Below are 27,147 nucleotides of genomic sequence, written 5' to 3'. Positions count from 1 at the left end.
CATCAGAAAGCTGTAGAAACGGGGTTCCAGTATTTCAAACCCTTGCATCTAAATCTCTCAGGAGCTGTGGGAGAACCCTCCCCCTCACTGGACTGGACAAGACAGAGCATGAAGCAGTACATTTAGCAATGCTTAAGCTCATTAGTCTAAATCACTTTTAACAATGAGACGTGCTCCTAAACCTTTTAAGTCCTTTTGAAAATGTAATCCCATGCAGCATTCTGGAAAGCCCTGATGGGAGTTGCTGCCAAAGCTAAACTTAGGATTTCTGGCTCCAGACGGACCGCAGGAGCCTCTTGATTTTTCTCTTCTTTTTTCCTTTTTTTTTTTTTAAATGCTCCGAGAAACTGACTTTCAGGAAATGATAAGTCATCTGGGTGGTTAAGTCACAGTGCAATTGTCACTGATTTTATTTCTTCATGAAATATCTGGTAAAAATGTTAGTAAAAGGAGACTGAATAATGAGGTATGTATTTCAGTGAGTCAGTGTCTACCAGAAAAAAAACTTATTTAGAAAACACAGAATAGCCAGTAGTGCTTACAGTTTGCCCATTATCTCTCAGAGGTTTGTGCAAGAACTTCTTCTCTTGAAATGTACATTGTCTTCAAACTCCTCCACAGGGAAAACCTGTCTTCAAACAAATCTTCCTCTTCCTATTACTCCAGAAGTTGTCCAAGTCTTCGTTTATAAACCCAAAACCTCTTTTTCATCTTACCATAGCTTTAAACATGTCTTACACCTTTCTGGTACCCTCTGAACAGTGTCCATGGAAGCTGCTGCTTGAGCTCCGGCAGTTACTGTTGTTAACTCTGAGGAGCTCTGCAGTGTCTGTCTTGTCATTCGGGATTGTGCTGCCCAGACCAGAGCAATGGGAATGGCAATTTTGATGGAACTACTCCCAGCAGATGGAATCTGCTTTGCTCAAAAGGGTGGAAAATAAGTTTTAGCAACCTCCTTACACTGCCTTCTGTGCCAGTGCTACAGCTATGCTGTTGGTCTGCCCCTTGTGCCAGAGCTTGCATGAATGTGCCTTTTCAAGAAAATTTTGTAGATGTGTTCCTCAGTGCCCACGTTGGGGAAACTCCTCTACTTATATGAAATGTACATTGGAGTTGTTTTATGCTGCTGCTGCCTTATTCCCTCTTGCGCAGGGGCTGAAACAGAAGTGAGAGCCCTGGCTTGAAGGACCGACCTAACATAACAGAAAGATAGTAAAAGCCATCATTAAATGTTCTTCGTTGTGCCGTGTCTCAGGGGATTGTCCCCTTTTGTCAGCTGCTGATAGCATCAGGAAGCATGATTCCAGACAAAAATCCAGTGTGATTTTGAATTAATTTATTCTGGCTACTAGGAGATCGTTAAGTCAAATTGATCGGGGAAAGCACACTTTTTTGGAGAGCAGAGGTATGAAGGAACCAGAGATGTTGCACTTTTACTGAAGTACAAATTGCTTTTAAAATACCTGGAGTGTCATGACCAATACTGTCTCTTTGGCACAGCGCTGCTTTTGCCTTGCACATTTGATTTTATGAATTAAGATTATGTGTCGAGCAAAGAAAAAAAAAAGCCTTGGTAAAACTTTTCAAAATTGAATTTCAGTTAGCTTATCTATCAAGCATACTTCCACCAATAGTAAGTGGGCCTTTTTCTATGAGAGATTAATTTATGTAGACTTGTCAATTCAGTACAAAGATATCAGGGTTTAAGATTGCTGAATGAAATTAAGAGCTGTCCCTGGAAGGTGTAAGTCAACAGCACCACTGTGAGTGCTACATCACTAAGCCATAAAAGACTTATTGCCATTATTTGTAGTATTTTGGCATATCAAAATTATTAAATTGTTTTAATCCCTTTCCTACAGATGCCAACACTTCAGAAAATAGCATAATACTAGAAGAAATTTTTTTTGCTTTCAAAGGAAAATGCTGGTTCCTTTGTTACTGCTACTTAAAGCCTTATCTTGCATCATTGCTGTGTATTCAGTCCCTTTGAGCTGATGGAACTTTGCCTATTTTCTTCACTCTCAAAAAAAAAAAAAGATGCATGTCAGAAATAGGGTTTAAGTTTGTTGGACCAAAATTAACAATGCTTAAAGTACTAGATAGTGCATTTTTTTTCTTTCCTTTTCCCCATCTTTTTTCTGGAACAGATAAATAAAGGAGGACATTATTTATTGCATTTTTTTTCTTTTGGGGAGTGGATATTTAATAAATGGAAAACTGTTAGTAGATGTAATCTAAATTTATGTGGTAAACATGGACTAAAACAGGTGAGCTAAATGGGATATAGGTTTCTGGGTTTTGGATTTTTTTTATATATGTTTTAATTTGTAATTTTGAAGGTGACAGTTACACATGGGAGCATTTTATCTTCTGGAGTTCTGTAGTTCTGTAGTTTCCTAAGTACAGTTGCCACTGTAGTAACAGTGGCAAAAATATCTGGAGGTGAAAAGATCCCATTATTATGAAAAACTTACATGCAATTTAAATCTCATTTCTAAATTACAGGGAGGTATAAGAGAAAGCTGTATTTTAATGTCAAAAACTGTTGTACTACTTTTGGTTGCCAGCTCCCTTTGGGATTGAATTTCATTAATGGGATTTATATCTATATGTATAGAGAGAGACATAAAAGTGAAGCAGGAGTTACAGGATATTTCAGTAGCACTTCAGTTACAGAATTTTTCCAAGTCTTTTTCAGGCTTTACAGTTTAATGCATGTACGTCCAGTATCTGTCTGCCTTGGTTGGTTTTTCTGTGTTCTAAACATAGACATTTGCTTAACTCATCTCATCTAAAAATAAAGGGATGAATCCTTCAAGTGAAACAGATTAGCATGATCACAGACCTATAGAATCTGGAAAAATCAGTTACATGCTGCATCTATTTTACATAAACAGCTGTGTAACTGTTAATAATTAATAATAGTGTTTGGATGGGGTGCCATGTATTTTAATGACGCATTACAGTGTAAAAGCTTTCTCTCCTTCCTCTGAGAAATCCAACGAATCCCAGAGTAAAGTCAAAGTTCAGGGAAGAGAGGGCTTGGAAAGTTCTGACAACGTAAAGAGAGATTGGGTACCAATTTTGATTTAAGTTTAGATCTAAAATAGGAGAAAGCGGTTGCTTATCACATGGTAAGAAGGTGCCGTCTTCCTCAGTTGGGAGCAGTATGGTATGAGAAAAAGAGCTGATTTGAGAAAAAACTGTAATCACACAAGGAGGGAGAATGGTGGAAGAGGCAAAGTACTTTTTCTGCTCTTGGATATGGAGGCAAAGAAATTTGGCTGAGCTGCTTAAGATGATAGTGTATCCTGACATGTGACCTGGAAAGCCCATATGATTTTGGGGACCAGCCAAGTTAAGTAAAAAGATTTCTCGGTTTTCAATGGAAAGTACACTCTCTGAACTACGGTGCATGGTTTTTGAGCTGAGGTGTTTTGACTCAGTTCTCTCTAATTGCATTATTCCCTACAATTCCAAGAACAATTCTGTTAGGAGCTGGGAGTACCTTGGGCAGCTGCCTTTGCTTTGGTGGCCTCTTGTTTGCAAGAGAGGGATTGTTGGGCAGTTTTTGTTTGCTCTGTGTCCTGCTTTCTCCCCAGGCTATGGGAAGCCAGGCAGAAGAGTGGGGCTTGTTTGGCTTTTGCTTACATTCATGAGTGCATGAAAAATGTTTTCTCCTTTTCCCTGTGTAGCCAACTAGGAGAGGAAAAGGACAATAGAGCTGATTCTGGTCCAGTGCAAGTAAAGGCAATATTTAAATTATATCAAATGGTAATTGCTATAGGTAAAGAAATCAAAATAGCTCATATCCTGGAAAGCTTGTATTTCAGATAGCTCTAATCAAAATATCTGTGTATCTACTGATTATGTACTCTGTTGACAAACATACAGCATGCAACAAGATGAAAAAAGGCCATTTAGTTATACTCCCATATATCCCAATTGTAGCCATTGTCTCTTTGCATTAAAGCGCCTAAAATGATCCTTTTCAAACTGAAACAATTAAAAAAACTTGTGAAAAAATGAGGTTTTCTACTGTGCCAGACCCAGCTACCCAAAGTTATTTGCCTTTTTCCCCATGATGATTCCTGTGTGTAATGAGAAACTGTTCCATTAACAGCTCTGTTAATCCAGTTATAATACTGGGGGATTCAGAGTTTAAGATTAGGTTAAAAGTTATTGAGGTTTCTCAAATAACTTGTATGAATCCCTGAGCTTTCTATGGACTGTATTATTAGTGACAATGAACCTGAAAACACTGGAAAAAGAAATGTGTCAAAAAAACCAAGAATGGTTAAAAGAAAAAAGGTAGGAAGTAGCATCTGCCCATAGCCCCAGTTGTCCCAATGAGTTAACATCTGGGGGACGTGTACTGAGCCACTGTCACTGCCTCTGAGGTAAAATGTGGCAGTTATTTGACAGTGCAGAGAGAGGCTTCACAACAGCTCAGGACAATAATAACATCTGCAGTTAATAAGACTCCTCCCCGCAGTGGGTGTGCCGAGAAATGTTACAGTGGCAGAGGACAACGGGACCGTGTCCCCCAACGCTGGGCGGAAGCAGTGATTTAACGCTGGACGCCAAGGAAACGCGCCAGCGGTGCTTCATCCTGGTGGGTGGCAGGGTGTGTTTCGAAGTCGTGTAATTAAGTTACAGTCCCCGCATGGGCTGGCTTTTGCTGGCCTGCGTTGCGCCATCCAAATGTGGGACATCCAGAAGGAGTTTGAGACCCCTCCCAGGTGTTTGCTGAAAGCAGTGTGTGCTGCCAGGACATCTTTATGGCTTGCTATGCCTCTGACCTCTGTAGTGGTCTGACTTGCCTGCGGAGTTGAAGTACGGAAATGTAGAAAAGGTAAGGGAGCGGGAAGAGCACCAAGGTAGTGCTGCGTGCAGTTTGTCTATTTTGGCGGCTGACGAAATAACATACGGTCATAAGAGAAGCAGCCCATGGACGAATCAAGTGGTGGCATGAGTGCTTTTGCTAATCTGTTTTACTTCAGATCCTGGGAATTTTATTTACAAACAATTCAGACAGTAAGCAACTTTTGAAGTACTATTAGTTTTGTGAAAGAGGGGCCTTGCTTCAGTTTTCACCTTGGTTCTGTGCTCAGTGTGTTGCTTTGACTGCAGCAGTGTTACCTTAAATTATAGTCACTAAAAGTAAAAATAATAAAAGAACAATCAGTGAGTCACCAGCTACATCTTACAAGAATTAGAAGGCCTATAAAGCAGATAGGATTCTGCACCTGAGGACTTTCATAGTGTTACCTTCTGATGACTAGTAAGCCATGGCTGGAGATCGGCCGTCAGAATCTGGGACTGACAAACATCAGTGGTGTTCACATATAATTTTGGTGTCAGCCATTCCTGTTTTGACTGAGCAAAACAAAGCACAGGTTTTTAACAAAGCACAGGTTTTTATTTGTTGAGTTCAGAAAAGAGAAAAATCCAGTGCTTATAGTCAAATTTCCATGTTTTAAGCTCGCTGTTGCCAGGTCTCATGTGAGATCCAGCAATGATCACAGAAAGTCTTTGAACAAGTTTTTTTCATGCACTGTCATTTCTGGCTTTGCAGTTAATCATAAAAAAAGGCATTGATCCCAAACAAAGTTGATGAGCTAAGAAGCAAAGCTATGGATAAGATTTTATCTCTGCATATTTTTGTTACTGATAAAATGAATTAAATACAAGAATTACTTAACAGATGTATAAACTGTGATTGTGCCAATGGGTTTTAGGCTGTAGCTTGAGGAATTTTTCATTCAGATTTCTGAGTTCATAACTTCACCTTAGGCAACCAGTGGAAAGCCAAGTCTTAACTGAAAAGGTCAAGAGTTGCTTTTCAAAGGGAGGTAAGAAAATTAGAAGACAGAACACAAGCCTGTTGGGCATTTTCATAATTTTTGACTTTTTCGGGGTTTTGATTGAAATGCAATGTCTCACACAGCGTAAGTAAATAGGCTAAGTTTTTTAATTTGGGATTTGCCCTGAAACTTACATGTTTTGTCAGGAATTGTCATATCTACCTAACAGGTGATAATGATCATGTCATAGAAAGAAATGAAGCATGAATGTGTCAGGTGTAATTTTAGGTGTTTTCAGCTGTGGAAAGATTATTTCCCATAATGACTTCAATTCAATAATGCTGAGTTCTGGGAGAAAAATGTTCCCTGGGTGGGTACAATTTTAAAGTTTCAGGAGCGTACCAAAGTTAATTGAGGTGTCCCCGTTTTGGATCGGGGGCTTTGCTTCTTTTGTAAGAGGTGGACCAGTAGCTCTTAAGCAAGGAGGCTTATATGGAGGTCGCCTGAGCCATGTATTTGTAACATTGTCTGCACTCTCTCTTGTTCACTTCTGATTCCATGAAACTCATAACAACTGTAACATCATCGACATGTTGGCATGTTTTCCTCAGACAAACTTTACTCAAAAGTTATTTTTGGGGGGATACAGGCAGGCAGGGCATGATTTCCTTGGAAACTGATGGAAAAGGCAAGTCTTTTGTGTTGGAGTCTTTAGCCATACTTGTTCTTTAGACTTTGCTGTGCTAAGGGTAAAGGCAGTAGCTCTTGTACTGGGAAAAGGTGGTTGGTGGATGCTGGCCTTGTCCAAAACTTACACCATCATAATGGGACGGACATAGCACTGGGGAGCAAACTGGGATCTTCTTAGCCCCTCCCGGCAAGGTAAGTTTTGTTCGATGAAAGACTTCAGAAATTCAGGAGCTGTCAGCAAGCGGCGTTTGCTCCCCTGAGGTACGGCTGACCGTGACCGCACGTGGGGAGCAGGGTATCCTGGAGATGCCACCTTTCAGAGATGAGTTGCAGATGAGTTGCTTCGAGTTTATCTGGCACATCACGTGCATGTTTCTGGCAGTAGGATCCTTTCCCATCCTCCTGCTTCCCGCCGGTTTGGCCAGCGTATTTTTATTTTGGTTAATTCGCGATTCCTTGTTCGCCCAGGTGCCTGGGCCAGGTGAGCCGTCTGGCGCGGCGCTGTCGCCAGGGGTCGGGTTCTCGCGCTGATCGGCCAGGGCCTGAGCCAATCGGTGAGCAGCGGGCGGGAGGAGAGTTGCTCGTTGCAGCCAATGGGGCCCCGAGGAGCTGGGGGGGCGGGACTTACCGCTCGCGGCAACGGGTCTGGAGTAACGTACTTCGAGCAGGTGGGGGCGGGCGGTTGAGGGCGCGGCCACCGCAGCTCGCGATGTGGTAACGGCCGGCGTGTGGCTGCACGGGCGACCCCACCCGCCGGGGCCCTGCCCTGCCGGTGCCCTGTTCTTCGGCCCGGTCTGAGGCGAGAGGACTCCGCCGCCGACCCGCCCTCACCTGGTCAGGGGGTGGGCTGCGGTTGCAGCAGGGCCGAGGCAGGTTGGGTGCTTGCAGCTGCTGGGCCCGAGGGACTTAACGTGCTCCCTGTAGGTTTTCGCGGGGACATATTTTTGTGAAAGCACTGCCTCATCACACTGGATCGAGAAAGCGCTCTGTGGAGCTGGTGCTTTCTCCATGTTACCTTTGCCAGCACGCCTGGCAGCTGTGAGGGGATGTTGGTCTGGCTCTCGCCTGAACCTGCAGTGGAGCGCTTGTTATGAGCCAAACACTTCGTGCTTGTGTACCAGGGCTCACGAGTTTCCCACATGGGAATCTGTGATACTGGTAGCCTTAGAAGAGGTCCCAGTGTTGGATCAAACCTGCTTCAGCACTGGTCTATATGAACGGAGTACAGTTCCTTTCTCTTTTACTTCTTTGTGTATTTCTTAGTACGGTCAGACAGCAGCTTTTTCGGACCCTCTGTGTATGAACAACCACTGTGAAAGGAAGCCCAGGGACCCTCAAATCACAAGTAGCGCTAGGCAACGTTAGTAACATAAGAACAACCTCGACTGGGTCGGTCTAGCTTAGTACCAGCTTCCAATGCCAGCCATGAGCTAGGAAAGAGTGAAAACAAGTCAAAGAGTAAAACCAAGGCAGATACAAGATGATACGATGCGACAACTGCATCCCAACTAATGCACCATGTCTAATCTGGTATCTTCCAGGTTGAGATTAACATCACTAAATCAACACGCCTGCATCCATTTCAGCTGTTCTAGATGCCTTTATATGAAAGAGGCACATTTGGGCACAATTTATTCTTTACTAGAACAGAATCAGGGAAATTGTTTTGTTTTGTAAGCCTAAAAAACCATGTGCTTCCTTCCAACTCGGTTCACACATATCATGTGTGATCCTCACTGATCAATAAAGTGCCTGAGAGGAAAATGCTGGATTGATCCTGGCATTTGCCAGGCATTTGCGCTTTCCTTCTTTAGTAGAAAAAATAGGAAGTCTGTGGTTCACTTATTTTTAAGGCCTTTTGAATAGAGTTTTCATCTGAAAATAGTTACGTTAATAAAAAGATGTACAGTAATTTCTTGTAATAATACTTAATGTAAGAATAAAATGGGGTTTTTGTATAAATAATGATGTTCTGAGCTGAATAATACCTCAGGTAACTTGATATGAAAGCAAAAAATTTATTTTTCTTGTTTAGAGCTGAAATAACTCACATTCAGAATTCAGGCAATGTTAAATTTGACTCAGTAGGTTTTTTCATAAGTATTTACCATTGCATATTTAGATTATACAATCAAGGTCTTACTTTGCTGGTCAACCTCAAAGTAGCTGGTAATAGAATCCAATTGTTTTGTTTCCATGGAGTTGTCAATGCTGCGAAGAAATAAACTTCAGTTCATCACAAAACTGGCTTGCAAGTGTGCTGGAGAAAACCTGATTAAGACAGTGGTATTTTTATATAATTGGTTTGTACAGAAAAAATGTGGTTTCATATGCTGTTTTTCCTCAAGTTATGTGAGAATAAGGGCTTGTTTTTATTTTGCAAAACTTTGCAACACTATCCTGAAATAGAACTACATATAACTACATATATAAACAAGTATTGTAAATATATTCTTCGTGCATGTGTTTATAGATAAATGATCATTTAAAGAAAATCAACTTGTTATTGGGTTTTTTTTTAATGTTAAATTTCTGTTTGGTTCTATATGAAGCCTCATGCTTAGAAGACATGCAAACCGCCTCAGGTTATACTCAAGCAAAGTCTGAAGACATGCAAAAAGGAATGCCAGGTAAGCATTTTTTTTAACTACATGAATGAAGATCGGAAAATATTTGTGTTTGAACTGTGGAACTTGAAAATAGTGAATTTGTCGAACATAACTTACAATGCAAAATGAAAGGGAAAAAACTCTGTTGAGATAGTGTAAAATTGTATATGAAGCTTCTCAGAACTCTTATGTGTCAGTCTGCTGGCTTTGAGAAGTCCTGCATCCAAGATCCTGCAGAATTCTGACGTTTCATTACTAGTTAATATTTCCTTATAAAAAAAAATCCCTAAATTAAAGTATAGTAGTGTTGTTCCCACAGGAAGACAGCTTCCTTTTACCCCTCTCTGTTCATAGCAACAAAGTAATTCATCACTAGAGAGTTTTTAAACTATTCATTTATGAAGGAGGATTCAACTGGTATATAGTTAGACCTAGTCATTCAACCTGTTACGCACCTGTTCTGCAGACTGATAAATCAGAGAAGTCATTGGCGGTGGAGACCGAGAGAAAAATGTGTGGATCAAGTGCATGGATATATGTTAAGGAAAAAGATTAGCTATACTAACAAAAGATTAGCTATACCAATATATGTTAGAGTCTCTTGGTATCCAAATTCTGTTGGCATTACAGAAAACAAAAAGGTGATAGGATCATCTGACATTAAGGAGGGATATCTTTTCTTAATTTATTAGAGGGCTGGTATAATGTCTTATGGAAAAAATATTCTTGGAATTATTTAATGCTAAGTCATGCATGTGCCTTATAAAAAGCCAAATTTGGAAATATGCACAGGTTTTGAAAATAGTAATATAATTGTATTTCAAGTGGTCTTTGAAGTCGACTCAGTGGGAACTCGTTTTTGCAGGCAGCTTTATTAGTACTGGATATCATGTGGCTGTTTGTTTCATTATTGTATGAGTTTAAAATCTGATACAGATGCAGAAAACATTAAAACTTTTGGAATAAGGAATAATGGTTTCAGTCTCTTGATACTGACAAATTTAGTATCTGCCACTGTTTGGAGTGGGAATACAGCCAGCAGAGGTCTAGTTTTATGGGAGAAGTTTGGTTTAATAATCAGAATTTTTTTGTTTGCTTTATGTAGGAGACCAGTTCTTTGTGTATATGGTTTTGTCTTCCTCTACTGTGTTGAAAAAAAGCTATAAAATATGCATGGAAGCGTAAATTATTTTTATTTTGCTGTGAAAACATAACTGAAACATCATTGGTTATAATCTGCTGTTAGGAACTGGAGTTTCTTAAGATGTTGGGTTTTTTTCCTTTACATCAAAGTACTGGATTTTGATCCCATTTGATTTTGGGAAATAAAAATAACTGTCAGAATAACATTGTATTGTGGTTTGCTGCGATTACCAAAAAGCTGGGCTGGAAGACAACTCTGAAAATTCTGGAAGTGCATGCTGCTGGAGGAGTGGTTTAAGTGTTTGGTGTTAACCAAGTGCCCCATGGTTTGTTACAGCTATGTAGTACATGCTTATAAATACCTTCAGGAATGTAAAATAAAGAGCTAGGCTGCTGGCCATCTAGGCTAGTAACGGCAGGATTGATGTTAGGTAGGTATAAAAAGAGGAGGAGTGATACAAAAAACAAGACACTGTAAAGAGCAAAAAACAACCAGGACTTAACAAGCACACACACAAAGAAACATCCTTTTTGGAAGCTACAACAGAGCTTCCATGGAGCCTGTGGTACGTTCAGTCCCTGCCATACATTGCCCAGGCAGGTTCTGAGACCTAATCATTCCAGTGGTGTGCTGGACCTTGCCCCACAGAAACCAATACGGAAGCTGTCCTACATTAACCTACTTGCAAAATTGGGACCTAACATTATCTTGGGGATCTAGCTCCTGCTGGGAAAGAGAAGTGTCACTTATCTGAAGCCTTAGAAACTTCATGGATGCAAGCGGGGGCGGGGGTTGCTGAGGAGGGGCTTGCGTTTGCATGTGTTATTGCTGGAGAATTTGTCAGTATTTGGAAAGCTGCTCTTCACTAGTGAATGATGTACTATTATTCGTGTTTGAATCTATGAAATAATTTTCTGTCTTGAATAATTTAGTACAGTGAAATTTATCTAGTAGGATCAAACACTGTATGTTGTAAGTATGTGGTGCATGCTTATGTATATGGTGTGTATTGTGCCAGATATGACTTAAGACAGGATGCTGAGTAATTCTTTGAAGATAGCAACATAAGGTCTTTTTGCCCACTTGTCTGAAGGAAGATGACTTTCCAGGATTATAGCTAAAATGCTGTTACGTGGGCTGAGAACTATGAACCTTGTTCTGGCTACCTTTTTACATTAATGAGTTTTTGGACCAATGGAATGCTTTTTTGTTGCATGAAACTGGGGCTGGGAAATCTCTTGAAGTTATGAAACATTTATTTGAGCTTTACTGATAAATGCAAATTTTTGCTTCCAATGGATCAGTCTCCTCAGGCAGAAGGAGGCATTGGAGTAAGTTACCTTTTAAATATAGACGGCTTAGGGACCTCCTTTGGGATTTCATTTTTTTCCCCATTTTGTTTCTTGTTCCAAAATTGTCATCACAAAACCTGAAGAAGAAAGCAGAGGCTTGTTTGCAGTATTTTATCTCAGTGTCTGGAGAATATTCTTATTTTTGTTCTGCAAATGCAATCTTGAATGAATCCTGAATGTATTCTATCATAGCTGTTTTACATACACAAATAAGTTCACATTTTTTGTGTGTTTTACAATGCTGTTATTTCCGATACAAAATATTACTTTGTGTTCACAGCAGGAGCCAAAAACAAATCTTGAATCTCAGCAAGATTCCTGCGAATCGGAAATTTTCACTGCTGTGTCATGAGATTGAATAGTACATCAAATACCAGTTCAAGACAGGTACTCTTTTCATGTCTTTATGCACTCTTGTGTAAGGCAGTTATCTGCTAGACTGCAGTGTATGTAAATTATACGTTCCTGTTTCAGTTCCCGTGCAAATTATGCAGCTTTGTGTTGGGATCCTCTGTGGGGTGGGGCTTTGAGATGGATTTCCCTGGACCTTTACGTACATGAGCTCCCTAAAGAAGTGAAGGGCTTTTCAGTTCAAAAAACTGGAGCAACTTAAAAAGGAGAGAGTCAAAGTTAAGGCAAAACAAATAAAGACATCACAAATCCCATGTGTTCCTGTGGTGTAGGTGTCAGCTTTGTGTCAGCATGGTTCAGACTTCAGTTTGGTTTTAGGCTTGGTTTCAGTGCTGCCTGGGTTTCGCACTCTCTAGCCTGTAGGAAGCGTCTCTTTGCCACTCGTGCTGTGGTGGCGCCTGTCTGCTCCTCTCCACGGAGACTGTCAGTCATCTTTACATCACTCTTTATTAGCTTGAATGGTAGAACGTGAAATGTAGATAATTATAGATAATTGTAAAAGACCTTTGTTCTTATTTTTTTCTGGTCAGTTTCTTTATAGTGTATTTTTATATGACAGTCCATGCCAGTTTTAAAGTCTTTTACTTGTACTGAGGAGTTTTCCAGTGGTTTGTCCAATTTTCATTTTTCCATTAAATTGAGTTTACTATGGTAGAGCAGAGATGACTCTTAAAAGTAAGGTTCTGTTTTCTCTCTCTTTGAAGTATGAAGGAGTATAAAATATCACTGGCCTTTTTGGTTTATTTGCATCAAGCTGTTAATTACTTTCTTTATTGCCTCTTAGAGGTATGTGTGAAACTTGTCTGCCTTTTGATTTTAAACTACAAAAACTATTATGTTAAAGGTCCTCATCATTTAAAATTCCCTCTGCTCTGTTTTCTTTGTAGCTATTCCTCATTTGTTCCTAATAATTGCTATGAAAAGCTCTTTTTCTTGCCTCTTTAGTTCATGAAATGTGAAAGAGAGCACTTTTCATTACTTTGACAGCTAAGGAATGTCGTTTAACTGTTGAAACAAAGTTTACCTTTTAAAGTATTCCATCTAAGTTGATACTATAAACCTCCACTGAAAACAGGACTGCAAAATTTTGCAGTTATTGACAGCTCGGGGAGTGCAACCAGCTTTTCAAAACTATTAACACAGACATGGTGTATGTGTTGTGACAGAAATACCTTCCACTGTGCTTTTTCCCTCTGTCTGCCTCCACCTGCTTTCCTTTCTTGAGCAGGTTCGTAAGAAGCCGTGACAGAGGCTGCACTGTTATGCTTTGCTGGCACCAAAGGAAATTCCTGACTGACTAATTATGGAGCTTTTTCAAATCCTTTTCTTGAAGGAATTGAGGCTTCCTGCATGGTCTGTCTGCTGTGCCCTGTCCTTTGCCAAAAGCCGTGGGCCAATTTCAGCCAAACTTGAAAGAGCATTGTCTTCAAGCTTTTCTTTTTTTTTTTTTAAAAAGTGGATGGCTGGGTGAAAGAGACCCAAACAAGTGCTTCCCGCTGCAGAGCAGCGGACAGAGCTCACCGATGAGCCTTCCATTATGCAGCAGCTTATCAGCTGTTTTGGAGGAGAGCGTGCACCAGGAGACAAAAGACAGAAGGTTGATGCTGGGTGGAAGTTTCCACAGCTGGCACGTTAACCAGTGCACTGGCACCTCTGGCCAGGGGCTCCCCAGGGAAGTGGACACAGCACCAAGCCTGTCAGAGTTCAGGGAGTGTCTGGATGACGCTCTTAGTCATATGGTTTAGTTTTAGTGAGTCCTGCGGGGAGCAAGGAGATGGACTTGATGATCCTTATGGGTGCCTTCCAACTTGAGATATTCTGTGATTCTATGATTTCACTTCCTTTAGAGTAGTAATAATACAGTGCAGCAAGCTGAGCTCTTCTCAGAGGGGGATGTATTTTAGCAAATTATTTTTCCCCTCCTATGCAAGCGCTAGGGATCTTGGTAATAAGAAAGTTGGCATAACTCCTCCCTTTAGATAAAAAAAAAATGCACGCATTCCTCCCTCTATAGGGGGAACTAATACCTGTACTAACGTTCTGTACAGCAGGCAATGGCGCTTCTACTGGTGTAACAGAAAAAAATGCAAGAACTTGTAGAAACAGTAAGAAAGTAATTCCCAGTGTGTGAAAGGCTGTGTAAGATGAACGCTGAAAGTTGTTTTTTTCCTTCATGTGCAATGAAGTAATTATCGGTGCAAGAACTTTAACTGTTTATTGGTGGTGGTTTTGAATACTGCTGAGGCTTTTTGTGGGAGCAAAGGAAACCTCTTCTGTGATTCCCCAAGTCAGTGTGTGGCGGTGCTGGAAGGTGACGAGGCAGTGAGGCACAGTCCCCCCTCAGCCTTTGTGCTCCCTGTGCCTGGAGACGCTGCAGCAGGATTCTGGCAGTTCCCAGGCGCAGACAGTGGATCACTACTAAGCGTGGAAGTGCCCATAAGCCACAGTAGTAGTAAGCAGTCATGCTGCTGGACATCCTGCTTTTTGGGTGAGGCACTAAAACAAAGTCTGACCATTTTTGTTTACAAGAGCTTTAAGTTCATTACCAAATCCTACTTTTTGGTCATTTGTCCTAATAATAATTGTAGCATTTAAACATATTCGTGGTGTGGTCTACTTCAGAGGTAGTTAAAGTGACAATTAAAGCATGTTTGTCAGTAACAAGGCTGCCTTTGGTTTTTTTGATGCAGAAAAAAAAGTCTTCACACAATTACTGAAGGTACAGCAGTACAGAACATACCTTTGAATCTACTTTTGAGAGGTTGTAAAGTAAACCTAGAGAATGGCTTGAACACTTAAAAGCAGTTTTACGCTCCTGCCAATGCAAATGTAGGTAGGGTTCTTCGTTCCAATTTCATGTGCAGTACTGTCATTACATCTGCAAAAAAATAGTGTTGTTTTTCCTTTTGCAAGGCAGCAGAGACAGCTGTTGGTGTAAACTTCTGGGTGTGCTGAAAGCTGACACCAGTTTCAAGTTTTACGTGCCTTTTTTAGATCAGAATTTGGTTACTGATCACGTGGTTTCCTAAGTAAGTGGGATAGTTGTACATCTCTTGAAGTTGAACCATGGTATATTTGATTACATTATCAAGAATTGTTTTAAGACTTACCTAAAGAAAACTGACTTTCACTGGAATAGCACGTACAGTAACAGTTCGTTAGTGCTAGTCTCCTCACAGGTCTGCATCACCCATTTGACGTATGTGCATTTCTTTGAAGTTTTAATGCTAAGAGACATCTGAAGTGTCCAGTAGAGTGACTGGAGTTTCTTCCAGCTTGCAAAGAGACACCTGTGCGCTCCCAGTACCAGAGAAGAGAGTTACTGGGAGCATAGGTGCGTTCTGTTGTCATCAGTATAAAAACAGTACAAATGTTGAACACTTGTTCTTATAGATGAAAGACAAATTTCATTCATTCACATGAAAAGCTTTACTTTTTCAGGAACTTTTCTTCCTAGAAATAATGTGCTATTGTGTAGTGAACAAAATACTTGGCCTTTTAACTTAAGCATTCCTCATGGTCTTTTGCTATTGCTCTACAGCATTTGTGGGAAAGGAATAAAAAAATAGTATGTCAGGAGACTTCTATGCACACTAAGGTGTGTAAAAGTAGGGTAGTTCTGGCTCCTGAAACATTCTCAGAAATGTTTTTGCTTCAACATTTTTTTTTCCTACCCTCCATTATCCAAGATGTGGAAAACCTTAAACATGAAGCTGAGACAGCCCAAGTTGACATAGCAGTCTTTCAGGTAAGCTGCGTTTCACGCAGAATGTATGTTTAATGAGATGGAGACAGATAAAGAAATGGCAGGTGTTCTGCCTTACACAGATGGCTCTCCCACTTGAGACCAGTCCCGCGAGAACAGTGGTCAGCTAAAGCAGGGATGCTTGCAGGCATGCTGGCATTCATTTTCTAAAGACAAGTCTGCTGGGACCGTTACAAGAATGTGTCAGTTTGACAAGCACAGGACTAAGCCATTTAGGATCCAACTTTAACCTTCTACTTGCAAAAGAAGAGAAATTATTATTTTCTTATTTTAGGAACTGCAGTGCTAGAATTAAGATAAAGAAGGGGAAAGCTTTGAAAGCAAAAGCAGCTTTTTCTAAGTAATTGGAAAATAAATAGCCATGGTCTAGTTTAAGAATAAACTAGCAGCCCCTCTATCACTGTAGAGGTGGTGTGCTGACTGGTGGGGGGATTGTCTCTGCATCTAAGCAATGGGTTATACTGGACCAGAGCCTGACTTTCTCATTACACTAACACAGGGCAGCTGCCTGCGCTGTGCCTTAGCCCCTCATCACACAGGACTCCAGAGCCAGCATTCTGCCAGCAAGTAACTCCAGGGAAGCTCCCGGCTGTAAATACCACGAGGCCTGCTCTGGTAAGTGTTGGTTGCTACTTCTAACGCTGGGTAAGATGGGGCAGGGACCAGCCCCTCCTCGGCAGGTGGCTGTGACGTACACCTACTGCCAGGAAACGGTACAGCATCACTCTTGGAAGCAGGGCATAACCCCCCCTTGTAATATGGTAACTCATAAATAACCCTTGCATTTCCAAACTACAAATGAATTAGATGATATAAAGTAGATGTTAAATACAAACACTCTGAGTAATACAATGTATTGTATGTACAATTTATTTAAAATAGTTTTTAACATAAAAACCCCTCACTATTTATACAGTCTAAGTTCTAGCAACATATACAAATACGGAGCAACTACAATACATGCTGAGGTAAGAACATACATTCTGGGAGAATACTCAAGCCAAACAAGATTGAAATACATTTTATATCCATACGTCTTCACATGTAGAAGAGACCCATTAAATGTACCTCTGCTTGTATTGTACGCAGGAGAATGCTAATCTTAAGTGTGTCATGCAACTTACATTTGGGAATCAATGTTTAAATAGTTTGTAGCATACATTTTAAACCCAACCATTGTTACATACTCAAACTTACCTTCTTAGCCCTAGCAGATACAACACGTTCAAAGTTGAAAGCAAGGAGCAAAGCTTGGGACCAATTTCTTCCAGAAAAGGGACTTAAATTCTTAAAAACAACCATTCCGGTCAACAGCTCATGCTGCTCAGATGATGAAACTGCATTACAGTTGCTTAAAAAATAACCCACTCCAGAGAAACTGTTTAATTCTTACACCATCTTAGCCTACAGCATATCCACGGTTCTACCATACCTGGCCTACAGTAAAAATTAAATCCAAGAGTGTTAATTTTACTGACTTGAACACATCCGTTAATTTTTATGGTAGATTATTTTTTCTAAGCCTAAACAGGTACAGTTTGAGAACGCAGAGGTTTCTTAACTTGGCTGGAATAAATATGTCACATCTTGGTGCAAACAAATAACCTCCCGCCCCTTTCAAATAATTTGGAAGTCATAGTTGCTGCTGATGGGTAAGAACACTTACTTACCTGTTTAAGCAAAACTACAAAGATTGCAGACTAGCTTATCAAGCAGAAAAAGTTGCAATAACATCAAAAGTACAACTATAGGCAGGAATTTCTTTTTCATGAATGGGTCTTATATACCACCCTTACTTACATTCACATTTAGCCTTAGACACCCAATTCTAAAAAAATTAATCATCATCATTTTCAATGAATGAGAATGAATGATCAAAGAAATTGTAGAATTGGGCTCTAAGGTAGCACAGAGTATGTAATAACATATTCTAGATGTTGAACAGGCCACAAGTAATTTTGGATTACTGAGTTTATATATAGCCCTTGTGCAAACAAATTATCAAGTGAGAAGTTGGGATGCCGTACTGGTATGAAGACGTGGTGGCAGCCCTCTTGAACAGTATTTTAGTTTCGACTTGGACGTTCTCCACCTAGTTTAAGGACCCTGGGCAATAAACAAGGCTGACTTGAGTTACATCACAGCAACAAACAGTAACCACTGAAGTCCATAAAACTGGGCTAATGTGTAGGTAGGGGGTTTCACATGTATAAATTAATTCAGCATCCTCCTAACAGTGCTGTTACAGTAAAAATAAAGCATTTTTATTGTGGGTTTTTTCTACTACTTAGGTTAAAAAGCTGTGCTTTGTTTCTAACAAGATAAAAAAACGGCAAATACAACATCCAAATTGTTTTCATTTCGTGATTACCTAGCTAAAACTAGTCTATGTTACCTCAAATAGAAGACTGACTGCAATGTTTTCATAGTAGAGAACACTGGAACGTTCAAAGGATAGGATACAAATTCAATTAAGTAAGTGCGTCTGAAACGGACACTCTTTGGAATAGCACTGGTTCTCTTGCAAAGGTTTTGGAATCTTTTATACTTCCAATAAGAACAATCATAAGAAAAGCCCTAAGGCCAAAGTTTTTCAGTTGTGCTAAAACGTACCATATGTGCTAAATGCGTGTGTAACACAAACTGTGCACCATTAGAATATTTGTGTGCTTCCTTAAGCACTCACAAAAGTATATACATATCTTTCTTTGTATAAGCTCACATCTTAACACACAACAATAGATACTGCGGGTGGAGGGGAGCAGGGCAGGGGGACAGGGAGACTCTTTCGGAATTCAGTCACCTCCGACACCTGGATGCTTCTTGCACAATGACCGTCAGGGAAGTCTGAATTCGAGGCAGATGCTCTTCAGAGTAGCCTCCACTTGGTAGGGAAAATGTCAAAGCAGCTGCCATGTAGTTTGCTTGTATGACTTTGTGCCTGCTGGATCCCTAGGAAGGAACAAGACTGAGTGGCTTAAGGAGATGAGGCAGAAAACTGATTGTACAGACAGCAGACTCTAGTTTTGGAAGGCTAACAAAAATGGTGGGGAACTTCTGAGGAACACATAGCTGATGATTCCCAATCCTGTGAACAAAAGCTGAACTAACGTAATTTGGAATCAAAACTATTTTATGCCATGAAGTTAATGGGATTTCTGCCATCAGTCCTGATAGTATTTTTTAAAGTCCAAAGTTGTGCAGGCATTTTAGAGGGTAAAATGAATTTTAGAAGCAATAGTGCTTACATACAGACATTAGAAAGTTAGGAGCTTTGGGTTTGGGGTTTTTTTCCCCCCGAAATAGTACCATTAGCAAGAAATCACTGGCTTTCATACTTCGAATTGTTTCTCCCAATTTACCATTCACATCTATGAATTACTGAAGCTAATCTTGAAGAGTTCTTCTCTCATGTCGGACAGACAATTGTACAGTAGTAATAAAAAAGTCCACGGTCTTGCAAGAAACAAGCTGTAATTATATATACAGCTTAAGGAAAGGCAGAATTACTGGTTTCCCAGACCTCCAATACCACATCTTTTGGTTCAACACTGTGTTATTTAAGACTAACAATATCAAAACAATGCGATTAAAAAATGAAACTGTCAGCTTTATGGAACTGGCTTTTAAAAACAAGCCATCATTCTACCTTACTCGTGAGCTAACTTAGTTCATCCTTACTCCCAGTGGAATGGGCCACGCTCTGTGGTACCTGGTACACCAATTCCTCGGCGGCACCTGGCCCCAGTTGCCCCTTTGGTGTGTCGTAGAGCGCCTGTGCTGATGATGTGCTGTCTGTCCTAGATAAGAGTTTATTGTAAGTTCCAACCAGTGGAGGAGCTTGATTCCCTGCAGCTTTGAAGGTGGAAATGGAAGGAACGCCAAGAGGTGTGCTGGGATGACTGGACATGTCCATGATTATTGGAGTTGCATATTCTGGTCCAGTTATAGGTAGTGGTTCAGCGTAAGCGTGGTAAACTTCTTGTATAGGTGAATTGTAAGGATCCAAATCGGCATAACTTGCCTCTTTCCCTTCCTCTGGTTTAAAGGTTGATCGCTGATGAAGCGTGCCGACAATTCCACCTACTAGTGGCTGAGCATACTCTGTGTTGCAAGCCCCAACAAAACAAAATAAAAACACACTTAATGGCAATTCTTTTTTACCACGGCATCACATTAAATACAACCTGTCAATAGTGTCACAGAAATTATTATCCTAGATCAAACAGTGGTCCGCTAGTGCCAATTGCTTTGGGAAAAAAATCATTTCCACCCAATAGTTAAAGCCACTGGGATAGCTCCAACATCCTGACTTCTCAGGTTTATACTTCTTCCCTTGTGAGCTGCTATTTTCCATGTAAATCTGCTTCAAAACAAAGTTTTTTGAAACGTGCTTCCCTGCAAAATCAGAATTAAATGAAATCACCCTGCCTGGCTTTGGATAAAAAGTGGTCCTTGGGGCTGAGGGTTGTCCTCTGAGGGGGGAAGCCGGCATGTGCTCAGCTGAGATGTTTTAGTTCAACAGATAAACTGAGTTACAAAAGCTGGGGGTGAGAAACCTGGCTAGCTGGGCAGAAACAAAGAGAGAAAAGTAATTCTGCCTGCTGCGAAGCCGTAATTCCTGCATGTCTGTGTATTTCTGCCGCCAGCACATAAGCACAGAACCAGTCGCCTTCCTCTAATGGTTCACCAAGTAAAGGGCATATGCCAGTATCAGTAACTCCTCCTTCTCTAGATCAGAAGAATGATTTAATCCATACAGTCAGTGTAGGGAACCAAGTGCCACATTTCATTTCAGCTTTGTGCATAAAGACAATGGGGTGCAACTCCTTCCAGTGCATGAAAACATGGCTAAAAAAAAATAATCCTTCAACCTTTTATGGGGTTTAAGAATAAGTACAAGCAAAGAAACTTTCAGTTACTGCATTAACTTGGGAAAGTGTCTATCCACAGCACTCCAAGTCAATTAATATATATTTTTACGACACGCTGAGAACAGACCTGAAAAAGCTTGCGTTTTAAGAAATGGACTTACCAACAGACCTATTCATTTCTCCTCGGTTCCCCAAAACAAACAGGAAGTAATTAAATGTAGCCAAATTCCTGACACGTTTTGGCATTTCATATATATATTACATAGCTCACAAAACCAGTAAAATATACCTGCAGACTCTGTTTGCAGCATTGTTGGGACTTCTCTTGGTCTTAGGTGACTAATTTCACTGCTGCTGTAGCGTACGGGAGTTTCTTCATGTTCTGCTGATTTGGTCGGGAGAAACTGCTTCATTCCTTTCCACCATCCTTCACATGGATTTAAAAAAAAAACCTAAGACTGTGTGTATATATATACACACACACACACGTGCGGGCGCACCATGTTTTATGCTACTAAAACATTTTTTACAGTTATATTTTGTAGTAGCAAGTATTTGCATGACCCTAAGGTTACAAGATATTTTGATATTTTCTGGCAGCCTGAAGACTCAGAGATGAAAACATCGCTCTCACCCAATCAACCTGCCTGAATGCTCCCCCTTCGAACACCTGCAGAACTGCTGCAGTCTAGTGACGCTGTCCCCAAATGGCCGTTAGCAGCAGTGTTGGGGCTACTCATCACATTAATAAACCCATAAAATACAACACAGAAAATACTAAAAAGTCAGCCATGATTCCAATTTGTAAATAATTTCCACAAAGTTTTAGACAATCTCAGTTACAACCTAAGAGTACATCTAATTAATGTGGTTTCTGGCTGTTAACCTCATGTTTCTAACTCACGTTGTTGAAAAAGGCTGATCAGTGAGTATTTGCAAAAACCTGAACGAAGAGGATTTTAACTTCAGTGGAAATGACAAGGAGTGACTGTAGTCATGAACGTTTTCTGGAGAGAAGTAGGGAGGGTTGGTTTTGTTAGGTTCTCCCCATCCCTTCCCCCAGTAGCCAGAGCCATGCTAGTTTTGCTGTCCATTAATATATTTCATTCCAGAGACACCATCCTGTAGGTAAAGCCAAAGAAACAGGAGATTCAAAACCACAGAACACTGTTCAACTGGGAGGGGACCGACAGAGGTTCCACAGAGAAGCACAGCAACATTATTTTGATACTGCATTTTGCCAAATTTCCTTTTAAAACAGACCTGCATACTAAACATTTAAATTTAAGCACACAGGAAAAAAATCTGGCATGTCCATCATTGACATTTAAATACAGGATATTCTGAGTCTAAAACTCTAAGACAACAATGATGTGACCTACCAGAAATGGACATGTAATAATTAAAAATAAGGTCATTAAAAGGTTTCTTGTCTAAAGGCTAAGGCATTCTTGAACTGCCAGCGAGCAAACACACAGATGCGGAAATTTTCAACATGAGGACAGAGAAGGGAAGCGCAGTCACCCAGACAGTACAAACCCAACTGCTGCAGCAGCCCTTTGAGCTGCAACACAAGCATTTTCAGGACACCTGCTACGTGCTGCTCCGTGGAATTGTCTGATCTCAAGTTACTGGGGCACAAGACAGTAGGATGGCAAATATGCCTAAAAGGGACCGCAAACAATCCCACATACTTACTAGGGCAATGAAGACAGACAAAACTTGACAGACCTTATATACTAAGATGAAAGATTTTTTCCAGGACAAAAAAAGAAGTACCAAATACATGATTACCAAATGTACAAAGACATTCCTCATAAATGATTTTTCCCCTCATCTTGTATAATTAAGAGGTTCTATACTTTGTTTACTAAAAAAAAATCTGAAGCTGTTAAGCTCTAACAGGCGACAAGGCATTTTCTATTTCTGAAAAAAATTCAGAGAATGAAGCAGTTAGTTAAGTCTGTCCAGAAAAGAAATTCAGTGCTAGTGGAAATTGTCTGTGTTACTGCAGGCTGAAATACGCATCAAACCAAAAATGCCAAGTAAAGGATTTCATAAAACCATTTTGTTACCTGCACGATCCCAGTAAGGTAGATCGTAAGTGCCCTCTGTTTTTTTCTTGCTGTGAAAAAAAGAAAAAGGGAGTATTTTAGCTCGTCTGCTTAGCGGAAGATGCATTAATTAATGCTCAGCAACTATCACCTTGGCTGTAACTGGTTCTCAAATCTAAAGTATAAGCACCATAACCTGGCTTGCCATCACTGGTCTGCTGCTACTGGAGAAACCAGTTTTCAGTAAAAGCACTCCTAATGAAAACAGTTACAAAAAGCTGTTTTCACTGTCCTCGCTATTCAAGCGAACACTTTCTCACAGAGAATACAAATTCTGAAAAAAAATCCTTCCACAAGTGTGGACCATGTAGTTCCCACATGGAACTATGGTCCACATAGTGTGATACATGCAGCATTCCATTCCCGCACACCAGGCTAACATTCATTTAAAGCACTTTCATTAATCTATTCATTTACCGGTTTCTCCAATGCCACGCGCAAACTAAGATAAGAATCAGAGAAGTGAAGACCATCACCAGCACTGGAACCAGAACTGCTGCCAACGCCACATCTGAAAGCCATTAAATTAAGTGGTATCAGACAGAAGAGCTTCTCATAAATCAGTTTTTCATTTGAAAATAACTTGGGTAAAGCACATAGTTTTCATGGATACCATCTATCACACCAGATCCCCCAGCTAAGCTACCCTGGCTGGATGCTCCCACAGTGTAAATGTCAATTAACATCTAGCTCTTCTACATGTATGCACAGCTGGTATTTTTGCAAGGTTTTTCATCAAAATCAACAGATTTGTTTTAATATCAGGAGGATTTTTTTCTGTTAGAACAATGTATTTTATTATTAAGAAGGAAAATCAAAAGAGCCCAGGAATGTGCAACCACTTAAGTTTGAACCTCCTATAAGAAGTAAATACCACAGTACCTTAACAGTTAATCACAATCAGCCTATGCTGGGTCTGCGTGTGACATGAGACCATCCTGTCCCCTGCCAGCCAAAGGACACTTCACCAATGCCTACCTCCGCAGTGATCTTGCTCCCTTTTCTGACAATTTTATTTGAGAAGCAAAATGATGATGCCAGATGATGTTTTTCAAATTTCATGCTGTCGTGGTTTAGTGTGGCAGGCAGCCAAATACCACACAGCCGCTCGCTCACTCCCCCTGCCCCCCCAGTGAGGACCGGGAGAAAATCGGAAGGGCAAGAGTGAGAAAAATTCGTGGGTTGAGATAAAGACAGTTTAATAGAACAGAAAAGGGAAAATAATAATAATAATGACAGAATATACAAAATGAGTGATGCACAATGCAATTGCTCACCACCCGCGCTGACCGATAACCAAGTAGCGATCGGTACTTCCTGGATCACGCCTACCCTTCATATACTGAGCATGACGTCACATGGTATGGAATGGCCCATTAGCCAGCTGGGCTGGCTGTCCTGATTATGTTCCCTCCCACCTTGTGTACCTAGCTCAGTCAGTAGGCACGGGAGCTGTCCTTGGACTAGGAGGGCACTTAGCAACAACTGAAAACATCAGTGTGTTATCAACATTCTCCTCGTACTAAATCCAAAACACAGCACTAGGAAGAAATTTAACCCTATCCCAGCCGAAACCAGGACACATGCCAACATGACTGCTCCATGAAAGATTAGCTATGTCAAAAGTGTTTTGTCCTAAGAAATTATCAAATTAAATAACAAAGCAGTTACATCTGATTAATTCTGAAGAGAAGTCCAAGTTGCAACTTCTCCTTCTGACAAAATTTGTTCAGTAATTAAAAGCTGAACTCAGCTTGAACAAGTTTTGAAAGATGGAATTTCATATATATATGACTTGGAAGATTGGTTTTGTTTCTGCATGTGGTATTGTGGTTTAACCCAGCAGACAGCCAAATGCCACACAGCCACTCGCTCACTCCCCTCCGCCCCCCCAACCCGGTGGGATGGGGGAGTGAATTGAGGGGAAAAAAAGTAAAACTGGTAGGTTGAGATAAAGACAGTTTAATAGGACAGCAAAGGAAGAGAAAATAATAATAATAATAATAATGATAAAAGAATATACAAAACAAATGATGCACAATGCAATTGCTCACTACCTGCTGACCAATGCCCATCCCATCCCCGAGCAGCTATCTCTGCCCCCCAGCCAACTCCCCCCAGTTTATGTACTGAGCATGACGTCATATGGTATGGAATATGCCTTTGGCCAGTTGGGGTCAGCTGTCCTGGCTGTGCGCCCTCCCAGCTTCTTGTGCACCTGGCAGAGCATGGGAAGCTGAAAAGTCCTTGACTACTGTAAGCACTACTTGGCAACAACTAAAACATCAGTGTGCTATCAACATTATTCTCATACCAAATCCAAAACACAGCACTATACCAGCTACTGGGAAGAAAATTAACTCTATCCCAGCTGAAACCAGGACAAGTATGCAACTGCACATTTTTTTATCATATGTATATTTAATAACTGGTAAATATTAAAAAGAAAATATTGATAATTTGCTGTAATATATTAAGTGTTGAGAAAATTTAAATTCAGAAAGCATACTTGATATATGCCAAGTACTGTAAGAAGTTGCCAAACATTTCTACTGCTTAACTGTGGATACCTTTGGTTACACTTGGAGTCACTGTGGTGTTTTTTATTTCAGGTGTGAAAGTTGTTTTATCTGTCTGCAACGAAGTCTTCACTGAATGAATGAAGTCGTCACTGGAGTCATCATTCTTGTTGTCATTCTTGTTCTGAGGTGGTGACGGTGGCATGGTGATTTTAGGAGCACGGCCTTTAGAAGAAAAGAATTTATAAAAGAAGTTTTTTGAAGTGCTAGTTTTCCATGTTTCCTTTTTTGGGAGAAGACAGCTGGAACAGTTTGCTCCAAAGCTTTTGTTCATGTTATAGAATGAGGAAAAAAACCCCATGAACCAGTAACATGGAAAGCAAGTGACTGGTGTCTTTTGAAACACTTATTTTCTAAATTATCTTGTTTACGCCCAAACTGGGTATTTTCCAGGTTAAGCGTAATAACTTTTGGAAGAAATTCAGAAGTATCAGTGACAGAAGGATTATGCAGCTAAGAACTACTTCTTTATCTTTGAAAATATACCCACAATATAATCTCTGCCAAATTATTTCACTGCTTGTCTTGCACAGTTGAAAGGTTTTCAGTTGCCTTACCTATACTAAACTGACATCCTAGCAATTCTACTTTCATTGCAATTTTCTGGTGCCATTTTAAGGGGTTAATCCTAAAAAAGCGTGCAATAATAGGTGGAATGAAATTATTGCGGACTTCCTGGTACAATTCGGTGTTCCCTTGAAATATCTAGAAAAGGAAAAAAAAGAGACAAACATTATGTCATACAAATGCAACAGCAACTAAGTAACTACAACCAATTTTGATGTTTTGTTTAGGAAAAATAAGCGGTGCAGAATCCTGAAAATTAACCCCAGAAGGGTGCTGCTGCCTGCACATCTCCACTCACTCGGCCCTATTAAATATATAACTTAATGAAAAAAAGAAAGGGAGGGGGTGTGTGTACGCATACGCATGCAACTACTTACTTGAGAACAAAGGTACCATGTAATATTCTACTGATGTTCCCCAGGCAATGCCTGCTGTTAAAGACATCTCACGTGTATATGGCACCGCATAATTCGAACTCGGTCCTATTTGGTATTTTGCACTTACTCTTCAAATATATATAGCAAGCAGTTGTGACAGAGTGAAAGCAGGAATTAAGCGGTGCCTTCACACATGTCTTGTGAATGGGTATGGCATCCACTAGAAAGCATTACGAGACGCAGTCAAGTATGTAACCACACTGTCCTCTAGTGGTTGCCGTCTACAAGGGCTGACCCACAAGCAAAAGGAAAGGATTCAGGCTCAGAACGTGAGAGCTCTCTCCAGTCTCCCAGGGAGCCATGCACTTCTGGAAGAGAAGGGCGCAGGCTTTGCATAACGGCTGAGCTAAAGCTGGTCCTTCACGGCTGGTCCTCCCACACAAAGAACTCATCAACTTCGGACAATACAGAACGGGTTTGTCTGGTTGAAATTTAAAACCAGTAAGCAGACAGTCACTGTAGGATGCAGTGCAAGCACTCTGACAAACTTACAGCCATCTACAGGTTTTGCACTGAGCTGCTTAAAACAATATAGAAACTAGGCCCAGTACTCCAACCCAGCAAGCCATCCCATCCTCTCCTGTGGCAGGGCTGGTTTGGGATCGTGTCTTTGGGTAGGAAGTGAGCTGTCTCTCCACAGGAGCACACAGCCGTTGGGCTTTGGCTCTGCAAACGCAGCTCTTGGGTGCTGCTGCAACACATGTCGCCATAGAGGTGACAGTAAATGAGTAACACATTTGCTTTTAAAGCACTGATAGAGATATCGCAAATCATGTCGGACATAACGCAGAACA

General features: G+C 40.6%; 2 protein-coding genes across 2 annotated transcripts in view; one reads left to right on the top strand and one right to left on the bottom strand.

The window, feature by feature from the left end:
* The window catches only part of LOC142090233 (cell cycle control protein 50C-like), a 40,783-nt gene extending 15,278 nt beyond the window's left edge, over positions 1 to 25,505 (top strand). Inside the window, exons 8-12 of the mRNA XM_075167822.1 lie at positions 9,053 to 9,130; positions 11,886 to 11,992; positions 15,706 to 15,764; positions 16,282 to 16,397; positions 25,383 to 25,505. Of these exons, the coding sequence (XP_075023923.1) occupies positions 9,053 to 9,130; positions 11,886 to 11,908 (101 nt within the window). The 3' untranslated portion in view covers positions 11,909 to 11,992; positions 15,706 to 15,764; positions 16,282 to 16,397; positions 25,383 to 25,505. The remainder of the gene's footprint in view (positions 1 to 9,052; positions 9,131 to 11,885; positions 11,993 to 15,705; positions 15,765 to 16,281; positions 16,398 to 25,382) is intronic.
* DCBLD2 (discoidin, CUB and LCCL domain containing 2) overlaps positions 16,637 to 27,147 on the bottom strand; it is a 48,978-nt gene continuing 38,467 nt past the window's right edge. The window contains exons 10-15 of the mRNA XM_075167798.1: positions 25,907 to 26,054; positions 25,341 to 25,514; positions 23,188 to 23,281; positions 22,732 to 22,781; positions 20,946 to 21,083; positions 16,637 to 19,886 (exon numbers count right to left, since the gene is read on the bottom strand). Coding sequence (XP_075023899.1) covers positions 19,444 to 19,886; positions 20,946 to 21,083; positions 22,732 to 22,781; positions 23,188 to 23,281; positions 25,341 to 25,514; positions 25,907 to 26,054 — 1,047 coding nt within the window. The 3' untranslated portion in view covers positions 16,637 to 19,443. The remainder of the gene's footprint in view (positions 19,887 to 20,945; positions 21,084 to 22,731; positions 22,782 to 23,187; positions 23,282 to 25,340; positions 25,515 to 25,906; positions 26,055 to 27,147) is intronic.

The sequence above is a fragment of the Calonectris borealis genome, chromosome 1, assembly GCF_964195595.1.
Source record: "Calonectris borealis chromosome 1, bCalBor7.hap1.2, whole genome shotgun sequence".
Taxonomy (NCBI): domain Eukaryota; kingdom Metazoa; phylum Chordata; class Aves; order Procellariiformes; family Procellariidae; genus Calonectris; species Calonectris borealis.
Note: the sequence above shows the minus strand (reverse complement) of the source record. Positions and strands in the feature narration are given on the sequence as shown.